Source organism: Symphalangus syndactylus, chromosome 10 (genome assembly GCF_028878055.3).
Source record: "Symphalangus syndactylus isolate Jambi chromosome 10, NHGRI_mSymSyn1-v2.1_pri, whole genome shotgun sequence".
In the NCBI taxonomy this organism is placed as follows: domain Eukaryota; kingdom Metazoa; phylum Chordata; class Mammalia; order Primates; family Hylobatidae; genus Symphalangus; species Symphalangus syndactylus.
In genome coordinates, this window is record NC_072432.2 from 134,932,062 (window position 1) to 134,948,063 (window position 16,002).

General features: G+C 48.9%; 1 protein-coding gene across 5 annotated transcripts in view; it reads left to right on the forward strand.

The window, feature by feature from the left end:
* Positions 1-12,296, forward strand: part of IKBKB (inhibitor of nuclear factor kappa B kinase subunit beta) — a 60,778-nt gene extending 48,482 nt beyond the window's left edge. For 4 of the 5 annotated variants that reach the window (XM_055296068.2, XM_055296066.2, XM_063610968.1 and 1 more), the window contains 7 exons: positions 978-1,087; positions 2,150-2,199; positions 2,303-2,402; positions 2,601-2,748; positions 6,116-6,243; positions 8,958-9,048; positions 10,757-12,296. In XM_055296068.2, the coding sequence (XP_055152043.1) occupies positions 978-1,087; positions 2,150-2,199; positions 2,303-2,402; positions 2,601-2,748; positions 6,116-6,243; positions 8,958-9,048; positions 10,757-10,822 (693 nt within the window). In that variant the 3' untranslated portion in view covers positions 10,823-12,296. Of the gene's footprint in view, positions 1-977; positions 1,088-2,149; positions 2,200-2,302; positions 2,403-2,600; positions 2,749-6,115; positions 6,244-6,828; positions 7,016-8,957; positions 9,049-10,756 lie in introns of those variants that run through there. The other variant, XR_008660577.2, reaches the window with a different exon arrangement.
* Positions 12,297-16,002: the final 3,706 nt, after the last annotated feature.

The following is a 16,002-nucleotide window of genomic DNA, read 5'->3' on the forward strand; positions in this document are numbered from 1 at the left end:
CTCTGTCAAAAATCAGGTGTTCCTCACTGGACCAGCTGGAAAGAGGCCAAGAGAGTAGCCAGTAAAGGGAGCCCCTCTGTGGCCAGATGCAAGAGCTGCATGAATGGACAGAGATGGTCCAGGTTTAAATAAGAAGCAAGGGTTAGGTTCCCTTGGGGAAAAGCCGAGACCATTTCCTGTTAGGAAGGGCATTGGATGGATGATCAACACTCCCTCTTGTCGAAGGTTTTTGACTAATTTTGTTGGGACACTAAATCCATAGGAAATAAAAGGTCTAGGCAGAAAGTCTCAGGGCAGCGTGAATCAGATGTCACCAAAAAACGTTAATTATGAAGGCAAAGGAAATACGTGTGATTTAATGAACCTCACACAAACTGAAGGTTGAAGTCAGGCTCTGGGGCTTTTTCCTGGGCTTATCCTGTTTTCCCCTGTGCACTTGAGCAAGGATCTTCACCTGTGTCTTAGTATCAATTTTTATAAATCAGTACTGATGAGGTGTATGTGTGTTTAATGGTGAATATTAACCATAGAAGGGGTGAATGCCCCTCCCCATCTTGGGACTCATAATCTATGAAATAAAACAGTCTGGGCCTCCCTGCCCAGGTAGCATCGGGATAGACAGATGAAGAGAAGAGAAAGTAATGTGTCTTGGGCATCTTCCATATGCCAGGCACCATGCCAGAGGCTTTAAGTACTTCATCTTACTTGACTCCTCAGATGGCCCTGTTAGAAGCCCATTTTATGCAAAAGGAAACTAGCTGGGGGTAAGTAACTTGCCAAGGGGTCACACAGCTAGAAAGTGGTGGACCCTAGATGCAAGCGCAGCCATTCAGACCCCACAGTCCACACTCCTTTGAGCCAGTCCATTGAGGGTCCTCAGGGAATGTGGAGGGTCCCCTGGTCTTGCTCCCCCGCAGATCTTGCATCTCAGCATGCTCCTACCACATCAGTTGACATTAGCACAGCTTTTCCATTAGGAGAACGAAGTGAAACTCCTGGTAGAACGGATGATGGCTCTGCAGACCGACATCGTGGACTTACAGAGGAGCCCCATGGGCCGGAAGCAGGGGGGAACGCTGGACGACCTGTGAGTACTGGCTGGGGGGCCCCTCTGTGCCCAGCACACACAGACACCCCTGGAGCTTTGGTGTGTGTGTCGAGGGTACCCTCAGTGGCTGTGCGGGACCATTCTCTAGAGCATGCTTCCCTGTGGGGTCACCTCCAGCAAATCGTCACTGAGCCTAAGTTTCCAAATCTGTTCAGTGGCAAGAAAAACAGTCTTACCTCACGAAGTTGTAAGGATGAATTCAGATAACGCATTTGAGATGTAGGCCATAATCTGTAAAGGCTGTAAAATGCAAGCAGCCTCTACCCCTGTATCAGACTCCCCTGATTTGTCCCACCCACACTGACCCAGGCATAGCTCAGAGCAGAAAGTAAGAAAGAGAAGGAAGAACCTGACAAGGCTTAGGAGTTTGGACCTGGAAACGGTTCATTTGAGTCTTTGTCAGGTATTTGGCGTTGGCTCCAGGAGGGGAGGAGGGGTCTAGGCAGATCAGTCCTACCTGAAGGAGATCACATGTGCTCCTGGCGTGCAGATGGAGGGAACCAGGCAGGCCGGGTCAGCCTCTCGAAGGCTGTGTCACCATGAGCTCAGCAGTGTTCCCTGATTCTCTCACTAGGATTCTTAGGACAGGAGCTCCGAATGTCAGAACTTTGATTCTGTATTTTCTCTAATTAACTGTTTATTCTCCTCTAGTTCTTTTATTTGTATTTGTATTATTTTTTTAAGAGACAGGGTCTTGCCCTGTTGTCCAGGCTGGAGTGCAGTGGCACAATCATAGCTCACTGCCGTCTCGACCTCCCGGGCTCGTGCAGTCCTCCCACCTCAGCCTCCCAAGTAACTGGGACTACAGGCGCATGCCACCGTGCTCAGCTAATTAAAAAAAAAAAAATGGTTTTGGCCGGGCACAGTGGCTCACACCTGTAATCCCAGCACTTTGGGAGACCAAGGCAAGAAGATTGCTTGTGAGCCCAGAAGTTCAAGACCAGCCTGGGCAACATGGTGAAACTCTATCTCTACCAAAAAAATATAAAAATTAGCCATATTTGACCTCAAGTCTAGACAGAACTTCTTTGTCTATTTTAGAGAGGAGCAAGCAAGGGAGCTGTACAGGAGACTAAGGGAAAAACCTCGAGGTAAGTGGGGTTCTGTGTTTGCCTTGGGCTTCTCCTTATTTATGGGGCATCACTACTCTCTGCTGGCTTCCTTGAGGAACTATGCTACCCTCCCTCTCTCCAGACCAGCGAACTGAGGGTGACAGTCAGGAAATGGTACGGCTGCTGCTTCAGGCAATTCAGAGCTTCGAGAAGAAAGTGCGAGTGATCTATACACAGCTCAGGTATGAGCCCTGACCTTCCTGCTCTGGAGGAAGGACTAGGAGATGCAGGCTGGGTATGAGGTCACCTTCCTCCCTCCTCTCTGATTCGCTGGACCTCATGAAGAGACTTCCTGCAGCTGCTGACTGGATGCACAGCTGCCACAGGTTCTGCTTTCTCCAGCCCAAATGCCATTAGTTTGTCATGTTTATTCTTTGCAGTAAAACTGTGGTTTGCAAGCAGAAGGCACTAGAACTGTTGCCCAAGGTGGAAGAGGTGGTGAGCTTAATGAATGAGGATGAGAAGACTGTTGTCCGGCTGCAGGAGAAGCGGCAGAAGGAGCTCTGGAATCTCCTGAAGATTGCTTGTGTGAGTGAGTGCTGTGGTCGCGGGCCCTTGGCCCACCAGCCTCCTGTGCCTTTCCGCCTCTGTGCACCGCCGCCATCCCACACGGGACACCACAGAGCCACCAGCAGCCCACTCGGCTGCTGCTCGGGCTTCACATCACTGTTCTTTGACTTGGTGTAAGCAGGGAGGTCAGAGGAAGGGCCTATGCTAATCGTTTTCATTCATCTGTGTATTACTTTCGTGTGGCTATGTAAAGATTAGCACAAACTGAGGGGCTAAAACAACAGAAATTTGGGCTAGGCACAGTGACTCATGCCTGTAACACCAGCAGTTTGGGGAGGCTGAGGTGGGAGGATTGCTTGAGCCCAGGAGTTCAAGGCTGCAGTGAGCTGTCATCATGCCACTGCACTCCAACCTGGGCAACAGAGCTGTCTCTACTAAAAACAAAATCAAATGTGTTATCTGAGCTCTAGAGCCCAGAAATTGAAAGTCCCATGTCAGCAGGGTTGAGCTCCCTCTGAAGGCTCTTGGGGAGGGACTGTCCTTGCTTCTTCCAGCTCCCGGTGGCTCCAGGCATTCTTTGGTGTGTGACTCCAGTCTCTGTCTCTGTCTTCATGGGACCCCTGTGTCCCTTATCTAGGTGACTCTTACAAGAACACTTGTCATTGGATTTGGGTCCCACCCAAATAGTCCAGGGTGATGTCATCTCAGGATCTCTAAAGACACTTTCTCCAAGTACGGCCACACTCACAGGCTCCAGGAGTTGGGATGTGGGCATATCCTTCTTAGGGCCACCAATTCAGCCCACCATCATGCATGGCAGTGCAACTTGGTTGACCATCGTCTGCGTCTGCACTGCCCTCAGTGCAGTAAGCCATGCTTTCTGTGCACACCATCTTAACGTAGCTGTGAGTCCATGGGATGCCACACGGTGGGCAAATGGGAAACAAAACAGCCAAGAACTGAGACGGACAGGCCTGGCCGTGTCGTGGGAGCCAGAGCTGTTGGGACTGCAAGCCCCATTGTGAAAGGCTGCAGAGAAGGTGACATGGATGAAAGAGTGATTTTGGCATCAGTTGCCCTTAAGAGCAAAGGGAAGGAGAGAGGGAGATGGTTGCTCATGGTGGAAGCAGGAGGTAGTGCACTAGGAGATTCTCATTGTCAAAGGCAGAGGGGACAATCCACACACAGTGCAGAGAACAGAGGGGCTGGGGTTGCGTGCCAGAGCACTGGGCATGCCTTGGGAGTGTGATTGACACATCCTCCTGTGAGAAGAGAGGAAAGGGAGAAAACAGGATGACGAGGTAGAGAGGATCTGAAGAGGAGAGGGAGGTGCAGGTATGCGCAGGTGATAGCCTGATGTGCCATCTACATCCATTAAGCATTTATTGAATGCTAACTATATGCCCAGCAAGACACATAGGTGAGAAGGCATGGCACCTGTTCCCAGGAGGGCCTGATCCTTCGAGGGGCACAGACAAGAGGCATGAGTGAGAGCCATTCAGGGCAGGAAGGGCTAGGAAGCAGCTCCAGGAGGCATGAGCTGCAGTTTCCGTGCACAGGGGGAGCTCCAGCTTGTCTTAGAGGAGAGGGAGCAACAAGAAGGTTCACAAGGAGCTGTTCCAGCTGAAGAGTGAGGATGTTCCAGGACAGAGACGTTGCTTTATCAAAGGCAGAGAGCCTGGGGAGTCAGTGTGTTCTGAGTGGGGACAGGCTGGTGTGTGTGGAGAAGGCCACAATGGAGGATGAAGCTGCTGAGGTAGGCAAAGGTGAGCTTACGCGGGCCACGCTTCTTTTTTTTTTTTCGAGACAAAGTCTCGCTCTGTCCCTTAGGCTGAAGTGCAGCTGCGCAATCTCAGTTCACTGCAACCTCCACCTCCCGGGTTCAAGTGATTCTCCTGCCTCAGCCTCCTGAGTAGCTGGGACTATAGGCTCATGCCACCACACCCGGCTAATTTTTGTATTTTTACTGGAGATGGGGTTTCACCATGTTGGCCAGGCTGGTCTCGAACTGGCCTCAAGAGATCCACCCGCCTTGGCCTCCCAAAGTGCTGGGATTACAGGCGTGAGCCACCGCGCCTGGCCCATGTCCATTTTCAAAGCACACAGGACACATGACAGTATCTGTCTTTTCCCTTGATATTAAAGGAACTTTAGGGATATGATCACATCTGGGATTTGGGGAAGTTCCTCTCCAGGCAGCTGGAGGATCTGAGTCCCTGGCCAACCTCAGCACTGAGAAGGGCCGCTCAGCGGGGCTGGAGTTGAGCTGCCACTGTGCAGCACAGAACAGGGTGGGGCAGGAGCTGGGGCAGGGCCTGGCTGGGAGGGAGCCAGGCAGTGCAGGAGCCATCCCCTGCCACACTTTCGGTCCAGGGCAGAAGCACAGGAGGCCAATGCTGGGCCTCTCCCCAGCCATGGTCAGCAGGGAAGGTGCAGCAGGAGGACCAAGAACGGGAGGCTTGGGCGCTTGCATGGCTCCTTGACGTGTGGGCCTTGAGGTTTCGCTGGAGGGGAGGATGTGGAGCCAGGAGGGTTCCACGGCCTGAGGGACACGTGAGGGGATGAAGGACTGCAGGCCCCAGTGAGTGCCAGGAGCGGGGGCTGGGGGGCTACATGGGTAGGTTGGGGACCATGCAGGGCAGAGATCAGCGGAGGGGTAACCTGAAGATTGGCCGGTGGTCATGGGCTGTGAGCTGAGGAGGCTCAGGTAGCTGGAACGGGAGCCCCAGGAATTCCCATAGCCTTTGTGTGTGTGTCTGTCTTCTACCTGGAAAAGAGCAAAAATACTTTTCCTGTTCTTTTCTTGTAAAAGTTCATTAAGGGGCCGGATGCAGTGGATTATGAATCCCAGAACTTTGGGAGGCTGAGGCAGATCACCTGAGGTCAGGAGTTCGAGACCAGCCTGGCCAATATGGTGAAACATCATCTCTACTAAAAATACAAAAATTAGCTGGGTGTAGTGGCACACACCTGTAATTCCAGCTACTTGGGAAGCTGAGGCAGGAGAATCGCTTAAACCCCAGAGGTGGGGGTTGCAGTGAGCCAAGATCGCGCCCACTCTAGCCTGGGTGACAGAGCAAGACTCTCAATCACTGTCAATCAGTCAGTAAAGCTGATGAAAATAAAAAAGCCTGCAAATTAATGTAGGCACCCAGGTCTCCTTAAATTTAGAATCCTGTCCTCAAAAGTCCCCCTGTTAATACAGAAACAATTTTGAAGCCAGATGTGAAGCACCAGCTGACCCGCAGTTAGGGGTGCCGACTGGCAGGCTGTAGGGTTAGCTCTGGCCTCTGGCAGCCAGTTGTCTCCTGAGAAAATACTGTGGTGTGAATGCAAAATGTGATTTATCACTTGGCTCCTAATTTCTTTTGATTTTGTGCCCTAGAGCAAGGTCCGTGGTCCTGTCAGTGGAAGCCCCGATAGCATGAACGCCTCTCGACTTAGCCAGCCTGGGCAGCTGATGTCTCAGCCCTCCACGGCCTCCAACAGCTTACCCGAGCCAGCCAAGAAGAGGTAGGTCGTCCTTAGCAGTGCCAAGTGTGACCGTCAAGGGCACGTCAGGAGATTGGGGATGGAGGCGTTTGTCACTGGTAAATGTCTGTCCGATGATATCACCACCTCCCTGTATGTTTGTTGTATCTGCTAGGTCCTGTGGGGACAAAAGTGATACACGTTTGGCTCTCATAGTCCCTTGAAACTTACTAACTAGTTTCTTTGTCCAAGGCTTGGATGACTAACTGCTTAATGAGAACATTGGAAATGCTGGTCAGGCACATGCTGTTACCCTTTATCCATATGGAAGCCACATTCCCTTCAGGGAGGCCCACTTCATCTCCCCTGAGCCATCTGCCCCCACTCACCCTACCAGTACCTTGAGTTACTGAGTCACCACCTTCCTCCCGGTGCCACTGACCTTCCCATTCTTCCCGTCCTCTCCCTCCTCTTGCCTGAACCATGGCGGCAGAGGTGGGGGCAGGGCTTTCTGCCTCCTGCCTCTGCTGCCAGGCCCTGTGTGGTTGAATTAATCTTCACGAAATACCACTCTGACTAAGGTGTTCCTTAGTCAGTCATGAATAACAGCTTCTCCCTCCGTTATAGATGCTCAGGTCTGAGCTTTCGTCAAGTCTCATCTGGGCCAGCAGTGCAGCATCAAATTCTCGGGTCCTGCTGGAGACCTCACTTGGGAGCTCAGGGTTGGGGCCCAGCAGTCTGTGTCTAGCAGCCCTCCGCCCGTTCTCCAGCACACTGCAGGCCACTTCTGCTCCCATGCTCATCTCTTCCTGTGGTTTGTTTTGTTTGACACCTTCTGTATGCAGGGCTCTATGGGTTCCTGCAGGCTAATCTCTAGGCATGGGAAATACCGATGATTGCCTGGGGCAGGGGAGGAGGGTGGGAGCGACTGATAATGCAAGGTTTCTTCTGAGGATGATGAAAACATTCTGAAACTAGATATGGTGATGGTTGCACAGCTCTGTAAATACGCGGAAACCCTTGAATTGTACACTTTAAATGGGTGAGCTTTATGGTATGTAAATTATATCTCAATATAGTCTGCTTTGAAGAGTCTTGTTCTTGTCCTTGGGAGTTTGTAGCCTCTTTTGGTATTTATGTGACCTCGGATACTTAATTTTCTCTTGGCCATATGGCAGACACTTGTAATCCTAGCACTTCGGGAGGCCAAGGCAGGAGGTTCGCAGGAGTTCGAGGCAAGCCTGGACAACATAGTGAGACTGTCTCTCTCTCTCTCTCTCTTTTTTTTTTTTTTTTTTTTTTTTTTTTGAGACGGAGTCTTGCTCTGTTGCCCAGGCTGGAGTGCAGTGGCACGATCTTGGCTTACTGCAACCTCCGCCTCCCAGGTTCAAGTGATTCTCCTGCCTCAGCCTCCCGAGTAGCTGGGATTACAGGTGCCCGCCACCACACCCAGCTAATTTTTTGTAGTTTTAGTAGAGATGGGGTTTCACGTGTTAGCCAGGATGGTCTCAATCTCCTGACCTTGTGATCCGCCTGCCTCAGCCTCCCAAAGTGCTGGGATTACAGGCGTGAGCCACTGCGCCCAGCCTTTTTTTTTTCTTTTTGAGACAGAGTTTTGCTCGTTGCCTAGGCTGGAGTGCTATGGCGTGATCTCAGTTCACCTCAAACTCAGCCTCCCAGGTTCAAGCGATTCTCCTGCCTCAGCCTCCCGAGTAGCTGGTATTACAGGCATGAGCCACCAGGCCTGGCTAATTTTGTATTTTTATTAGAGACAGGGTTTCTCCAGCCTGTTGGTCAGGCTGATCTCGAACTCCCGACCTCGGGTGATCAGCCCGCCTCGGTCTCCCAAAGTGCTGGGATTACAGATGTGAGCCACCACACCCGGCCCTTTTTTGTTGTTGTTAAATAAAAATTATTTCCTCAACCCCTCATGAGCTCCTGGAGTATAGTAGCTAGACCGGGAGCCTGTTCCGTTCCCTTCTGGGTTAGGCACTGAGACTTTAGCCTAGCTCAAGGCCCCGTAGATGAGGCTTGGCAAAAACGTGCTCTGAGCTCCTGCCATCAGATTGTCACATTTTGCAGAGTGAGAGGAGTTCCAGGGCAGTCTTCCCTTGTGTGGCTTATTCCCTTCAGTGATGTCCTCAAAGCTCTAGAAAGGTGGACCTGGGTATATAGGATGTTTCTCGTCTCCCCACAGCATAGAGCTGAGGTTAGAAAAAGACGGATGTTTTGTTACATGCTGCTCTTTCTCACTGTGGCCCGGTCCTCAGAGGAAACATGGGTTTCTTATTATAGAAAAGAGAGAGATCAGATTAGATGAAACCAAATCCCAGAACTTGCTTTTCAGCAGATTCCAAGGAACTATGAACCCCGATAAATTCCTTGGCCTTTTTTTTTGTCTACTTCAAAAATTGGAAACAGGTGATTTGGAGAATATCTTTAGATTTTGGCAGTTTGAGAATTAAATTCAGCTATCTAGTAAGTCAGAAAGCAGAGCTCTTTTTACTTCTGACTTTTTTATTGAGATCTGTTTGCTTTTTTGCATTTTGGACAGTAATACTCATGTGTGGAAAGTGCATAACAAGATGAATGAAAGTATTAGTCAATGGGTTGGTGTTTTAAGACACTCAGGATCAAAATAATTGTTACTTCATTTAAAAAGTATGATCAAAACTCTTTAGCATATTTTAAAATGGCAGTATTAGCTCTGATAACTAATAATGACCACTTTCTAATAATTTGATCATTTTCTTTAGTGAAGAACTGGTGGCTGAAGCACATAACCTCTGCACCCTGCTAGAAAATGCCATACAGGACACCGTGAGGGAACAAGACCAGAGTTTCACGGTAACAGCTTGTGTGAGCCCCCTGCGATTCCATGTCCTTTCTTTCTCTATAGCAAAAGAGAAAAGAAAATGGAAACACAATCTGGCATTGTCCTCAACCTCAGTGTTTGTTTGTTTGTTTGTTTGTGACAGGGTCTCTCTCTCTCTCACCCAGGCTGGAGTGCAGTGGCATGATTTTGGTTCACTGCAACCTCCGCTTCCCGGGTTTAAGCGATTCTCATGTCTCAGCCTCCTGAGTAGCTGGGACTACAGGCGTGCATCACCACATTCAGCTGATTTTTTCAGTGTATATTTATAATTTTCTAGTACACATTTTTTTATTATTCATAGTAATAGTGATGGCTAACAATTATTTAAGGCTTACAACTACATATATGCATTATCTTATTTAATCCTTGCAACACTTACTTCCGATGATGAGGAGGAAGGTAGCATTGTTCCCAGAAGCCTGTCCCCACCTGCACCATTGGTACTATTGCTGAGCATTTGTGTGTTGAGTGCTGGGCTGGGAGCAGGAACCAGCCATGGCCTTGTCCTCAGGGCCTTGAAGCTTAGTGGTAGGTAGTACTAGTTATGAGAAAACTAGCGAAGATACAGGTACATTAAGACAAAGCTTCCATTGTTGAGAGAATCCTGCATCATTTGCTTAGATCTTTACATGGCCTTTACCTGCTAATCACTTGCTAACCTCCCCTAACTTTAAGCTTTTGGAAGAATTACAAGGGATACCACTGTGAATTGCAGCCTTTGCTGATGTAGTCGCATGTCCTCCTCCAGTCTGTGGACATGCTGTATCTCTTGCTGCTCTCCTCCTCCTGGCACGATAATGTTTTGATCAGTTCACTGCTTACTTGCATATCTGTGGGAGGAAGAGGAAGTCTCATCAGGCCAAGTCATGTGGTGAGGCTGGAAATCCATAGCCGAGATTAGCTACCCACAGTAAGCATGGGAGTGAGTGCTGTGAGCCAGCGTGGTACTGACATCGCCTTTCTAATTCCCACAGTCACAGAATCTCAAGGACTCTGAGCCAATTCGAAGAAAAGATCCTTTACAGTTTGAATATATAACTTAGCTCAAGAGTACCCTGCAGTCACAAGACTTATTAATAAAAGGGTTTGGCTTTTTAATTTGTATTTGTTTAATTTATTTATTTTATGCAGCCTGGGTCTTGCTATGTTGCCCAGGCTGGTCTTGAACTCCTGGCCTCAAGTGATCCGCTCGCCTCTGCCTTCCAAAGTGCTAGAACCACAGGCATGAGCCACCATACCCAGCCAATAAAGGGGTTTCAATATATTTCTTTTTATTTTTTTTATTTTTATTTTTGAGATGGAGTTGTGCTCTTTCACCCAGGCTGGAGTGCAACGGCACGATCTCAGCTCACTGCAACTCCTACCTCCCAGGTTCGAGTGATTCTCCTGCCTCAGCCTCCTGAGTAGCTGGGACTATAGGAGCTTGCCACCATGCCCGGCTAATTTTTGTATTTTTAGTAGAAACGGGGTTTCAGCGTTTTGGCCAGGCTGGTCTCGAACTCCTGACCTCATGATCTGCCCACCTTGGCCTCCCAAAGTGTTGGGATTATAGGCATGAGCCACTGTGCCTGGCTGGGTTTTAGTATATTTCTCAATTGTCCTGATTGCCTCCTGAAGAGGAAAAATAACCTGAAATGTGTTCGTGGTTGTTGTATTTTTAACATGTCTGTTGACTTTCAGGCCCTAGACTGGAGCTGGTTACAGGCGGAAGAAGAAGAGCACAGCTGCCTGGAGCAGACCTCATGATGTCGAGGGACCCAACCCCCTGACATGGGGCAGCCCATAGCAGGCCTTGTGCGGTGGGGGGACTCGACCCCCTGACATGGGGCTGCCTGGAGCAGGTCTCGTGACGTGGGGCTGCCTGGCCACGGCTCTCACATGGTGGTTCCTGCTGCACTGATGGCCCAGCGGTCTCTGGTATCCAGATGGAGCTCTCGCTTCCTCAGCAGCTGTGACTTTCACCCAGGACCCAGGGCGGAGCCCTCCGTGGGCACTGCCGGCACCTTGTCTGCACACTGGAGGTCCTCCATTACAGAGGCCCAGCGCACAATGCCGGCCCCACGAGCGTTCAGGGGTACAGCCACGGCAGCTCCTTCCTCTGCTGTGAGAAAAGTGCTTGGAGTACAGTTTGCCACACACGTGACTGGACAGTGTCCAATTCAAATCTTTCAGGGCAGAGTCCGAGCCGCACTTGGTGCCACCCTGTCCTCTCCTGCTCTCCAATGGCCCTGCTCCCTGTCCCCTCTCACTTTACAGCTTGTATTTCTTCTGGATTCAGCTTCTCCTAAACAGACAGTTTAATTATAGTTGCAGCCTGGTCCCATCCTCACTTCCTCTTTTTATTTCACTGCTGCTAAAATTGTGTTTTTACCTACTGCTTTGGTGGTTGCCCTCTTTTCGGCGAAGTCGGAGTGAGTGCCAAGCTCTCCATCTGTGGTCCTTTCTGCCACAGAGCAACTCCTAGTAGCCAGGATGGGAGAGCAGCTGCCTTATTCCGAGTCCCAAAGATCACTTGGGGGTGATTGTCACAGAGGAGTGACAGAAAGGGTATCTGCTGACCACCGGCCTGCCCACCACCATGCCCGTGTCTGCATTCCTGCTCAAGCATGTGTGCTGGGCCGGGGAGTCCCTGTCTCTCACAGCATCTAGCAGTATTATTAAATGGATTCATTTTAAAAATAGCTCCTATGTTTTGTAACATGTCTCAAACACTTATAGTGGGTTCCACAGTCCACTGTTAGAATACCTATGGTTAGGGCTTCTGAACTAAAATAATGGAAAATTTTACCAATTTGTATAGTGCCTGGATCATTACTAGTGCCATAACCCTGCTGCTTCAACATTTCACAGAACTTCTCTTTTATATAAAGGCAAGAGCACAAAATGAGTTCAGATGATCCCAAACAGGTGAGTTTTGTTGGAGAAGAAAGTTGGAGTAGGAGACTTTCACAAGTGGTTTCCATGGAGATAGAATGAAGCATTCTGTGGTCAAGTAAGATTAGGGAACGATTCATGTTTCACTTGCTTTGTGGAGATTCACACTATGCACTGGGAAAGTATCTGAAAAGTCTAATAATAAAGAAACCGGCTTAACTTTGTATAAAAACACTGTTTACCAATGTCATTTGGCTATAGAAACATTTTCTCCTGCTGATTGTGTGTGCAAAACATGTATTAACATTCCAATGAACTAGCATTTAATAAAGCACAATTTTGGAAACCCTGGTAAATGACAGTGGGAAATAACACCCAAAAGGCAAGGATGGGGTCAGATTGGGGAGGGAAAGGATGTTGGGCTAAGGGCTGTGAGCTTATGTTACAGGCAACTGAGCCACTGAAGAATGTTGGGCTAAGGGCTGTGAGCTTATGTTACAGGCAACTGAGCCACTGAAGAATTTTGACCAAGAAAATGCCAACCAAAGCAGTCATTTTAAAAGTTTATGGCTGTTCAGTTACAGGACAAGTTGTGAAAAGGAAGGAAAAAAAAATGGAAAAAAAAAGTTTGTGGCTGGAACAGCGTAATTGATTAAAAAGTGAAAATCCAGGCCGGGCGCAGTGGCTCACGCCTGTAATTCCAACACTTTGGGAGGCTGAGGCAGGCAGATCACCTGAGGTCGGGAGGTCGAGACCAGCCTGACCAATATGGAGAAACCCTGTCTCTACTAAAAATACAAAAGCCAGGCGTGGTGGGACATGCCTGTAATCCCAGCTACTCGGGAGGCTGAGGCAGGAGAATCGCTTGAACCTAGGAGGCGGAGGTTGCAGTGAGCTGAGATCGCACCATTGCACCCCAACCTGGGCAACAAGAGCGAAACTTTGTCTCAAAAAAAAAAAAAAGTGAAAATCCAGGAGTTAGGATGTCTGCTTCCAAAAAAGATGAGATAGATACACTTTTTCCTCTCAGTAAGTACAGCTAAACTCCTTGGTCATATAAACAAATACAAGACTCTGAAAGGTAGACATAAGACGGAAGACTATCCCTGGACCTTGGGATCTGAGGAAGGACTCTGGTAGTTATTCCGTGGCTTTTCTTTTTGTCTCAAGATTGAGTGCTGGTTTCGGAAGGCGAAGGCAGGCGGATCAGGAGGTCAGGAGTTTGAGACCAGCCTGACCAACATGGTGAAACCCCGTCTCTACTAAAAATACAAAAATTAGCTGGGTGTGGTGGCATGCGGCTGTAATCCAAGCTACTCAGGAGGCTGAGGCAGGAGAATCGCTTGAACCCAGGAGGTGAAGGTTGCAGTGAGCCAAAATCATGCCACTGCATGGGTGACAGAGCAAGACTCTGTCTCGCCGGGCGCGGTGGCTCACGCTTGTAATCCCAGCACTTTGGGAGGCCGAGGCGGGCGGATCACGAGGTCAGGAGATCGAGACCACGGTGAAACCCCGTCTCTACTAAAAAATACAAAAAATTAGCCGGGCGTGGTGGCGGGCGCCTGTAGTCCCAGCTACTCGGAGAGGCTGAGGCAGGAGAACGGCGTGAACCCGGGAGGCGGAGCTTGCAGTGAGCCGAGATTGCGCCACTGTACTCCAGCCTGGGCGACAGAGCGAGACTCCGTCTCAAAAAAAAAAAAAAAAAAAAAAAAAAAAAAGACTCTGTCTCAAAAAAAAAAAAAGATTGAGTGCTGGAGAAGCCGACCAATGGGCACAGACAAGAAAGCCCCAAGAAAGCCTGCTCTCTCTACCTGCGTTAGTTTCCTAGACCTGCCCTAGCTAGTTGCCACAACTTTGGTGGCTTAAATGACAGAAACTTAGTTCTCTCCCAGTTCCGGAGGCCAGAAGTCTGAAATAAAGATGTGAACAGGACCACACCCCTTCTGAAGGCCCTAGGGAGGTTCTGTCCCTGGTGACGTCCAGCTTCTGTTGGCTTTAGGCAATCCTTGACTTGTGACTGCATCTCTGCCCCTGGGTCATATTGCTGCCGCTTTCTCTGTCACATCTCTTCTGTGTATCTCTTACAAGAATACTTTTCATTGGATTTAGAGCCAATTTGAAAAATCCAGGGTAAGCACTTTCTCTCAAGATGTTTTATGTAATCACAGTTTGCCATATGAGGTAATATTCACAGGCTCTGGGGATTATGATGTGGACATATCTTCTTGGGGGCCACCATTCAGCCCACTACAGTCCACCCTCTGGCACCCCAAAATCCATATTTGTCCTACATGGAAAAGACATTTGTTTCTCCCAACATCTCCCAAAGTCTCAACTCATACAGCATGAACTAAGACCAAATTTGCATCTATATATTAGCTCAGAAGTCCTGCATCTCATCATCTAAGTCAGATGTGGGTGAGACCCCATGCATGATTCATTTTAGGATTAAATTTCTCTGGCTGTGGACCTGTGATACTACAGGTTATCAGCTTCCAAATAACTTTGGAATTTGGATAAATAAATTTATTTAAAACGATGTAATAGGCATATGATAGATGTTCTCATTCTGAAAGGGAAAATTGGAAGGGATAAAGAAGTGACCATTCCCAACCAATTTTGATCTAGCAGAGAAAATTCCATTAGGATTCGAGGCCTGCAAATAATTCCCTAGCTTGAAGTGCCGCCCACTGGGCCCACAGCAGTTCTGCAGACCTTTGTGTCTGCTCACAGCAGAACCATGGGCCTCTCTGTACCCATGGTGGCTCCATGGGGCTCTGAGTCTGTGCTCACAGTGACCTCATAGGCCTGTGTCTCTGCATCCATCACTTCTGTCTGCTCCTCTGGCCTCTGCCTCTGTGCCTCTGGCTCTACCGTTGGAGTCATTCTTGCTTTTTCTTGAAGGATAGCATGTTTGTAGCCCAGTAGCTCTATCAGCCCATTTCCTGCCTGTAGCAGTTAGGATTTCAACAGCCTTTTCTCATTTCACACTGTCTCTGTCACTTCTAGGCTAAGCTGTTTCTGCTGATGTAACATTCTCAAAAATCTTGTGGGTCCCCTGTGTAATGTCACGGAGTTCAATGCCATTAGACAAGAGGGTCCTCCACAAATTTTCTAGGATAATCCCATCTCTATTCCTGACTTCTACTGAGATGGTTGAGTGAGTCCAAGAGTCCCATGCTTCATCTCTTCGTGCCACCATACCCAGTACATTTTTCTTATTTTTGTAAAAGAGATGAGGTCTCGCCATGTTGCCTAGTCTGGTCTTGAACTCCTGGGCTCGATCCTCCTGCCTCCGCCTCCCAGAGTGCTGGGATTACAGGTGGGCCGTGTTTGACACTTCAGCAAAACTGCAATTTAAGATATTAACTTTATTGAGTACTTATGTGGAAACAAAAATTAAGTCCCTTCTCCCATGGAGCTGACATTGCACATTGGTAGGAGGAGTGAGCAGGGAGTGCATAATGTGCAACTATGTGTGAAAGTTTCCAGTTGTTCTTAGTACTGTGAAGGAAACACACAAGTAAAAACCTGGGCCTGGTCCAGGAACGTGACAAGGGTGTGACTGCCAGGCTGGGACCTGAATGATGAGAAGAAGGCAGCCAGGGAAGGAACCATACAATGAGGGGACAACGCTGAGCAGGCACATGTATGTATGAAATACGGACGTGTGTGTGTCCTAACAATGAGAAAAGTGGCAAGAAATGCAGTAGGAGAGCAGGCAGGAGATGGATCACATAAGGCCCTGTGGGCCATGAAAAGGAGCTTGGATTTTTTTTTTTTTTTTTTTTTTTGAGACTCACTCTTGTTGCCCAGGCTGGAGTGCAGTGGCCCTATCTTGGCTCACTGCAACCTCCGCCTCCAGGGTTCAAACAATTCTCCTGCCTCAGCCTCCCAAGTAGCTGGGATTACAGGCGCCCACCACCACGCCTGGCTAATTTTTGTATTTTTACCTAGAAATGGGGTTTCACCATGTTGGCCAGGCTGACCTTGAACTCCTGACCTCAGGTGATCCGCCTGCCTCAGCCTCCCAAAGTGCTGGAATTACAGGC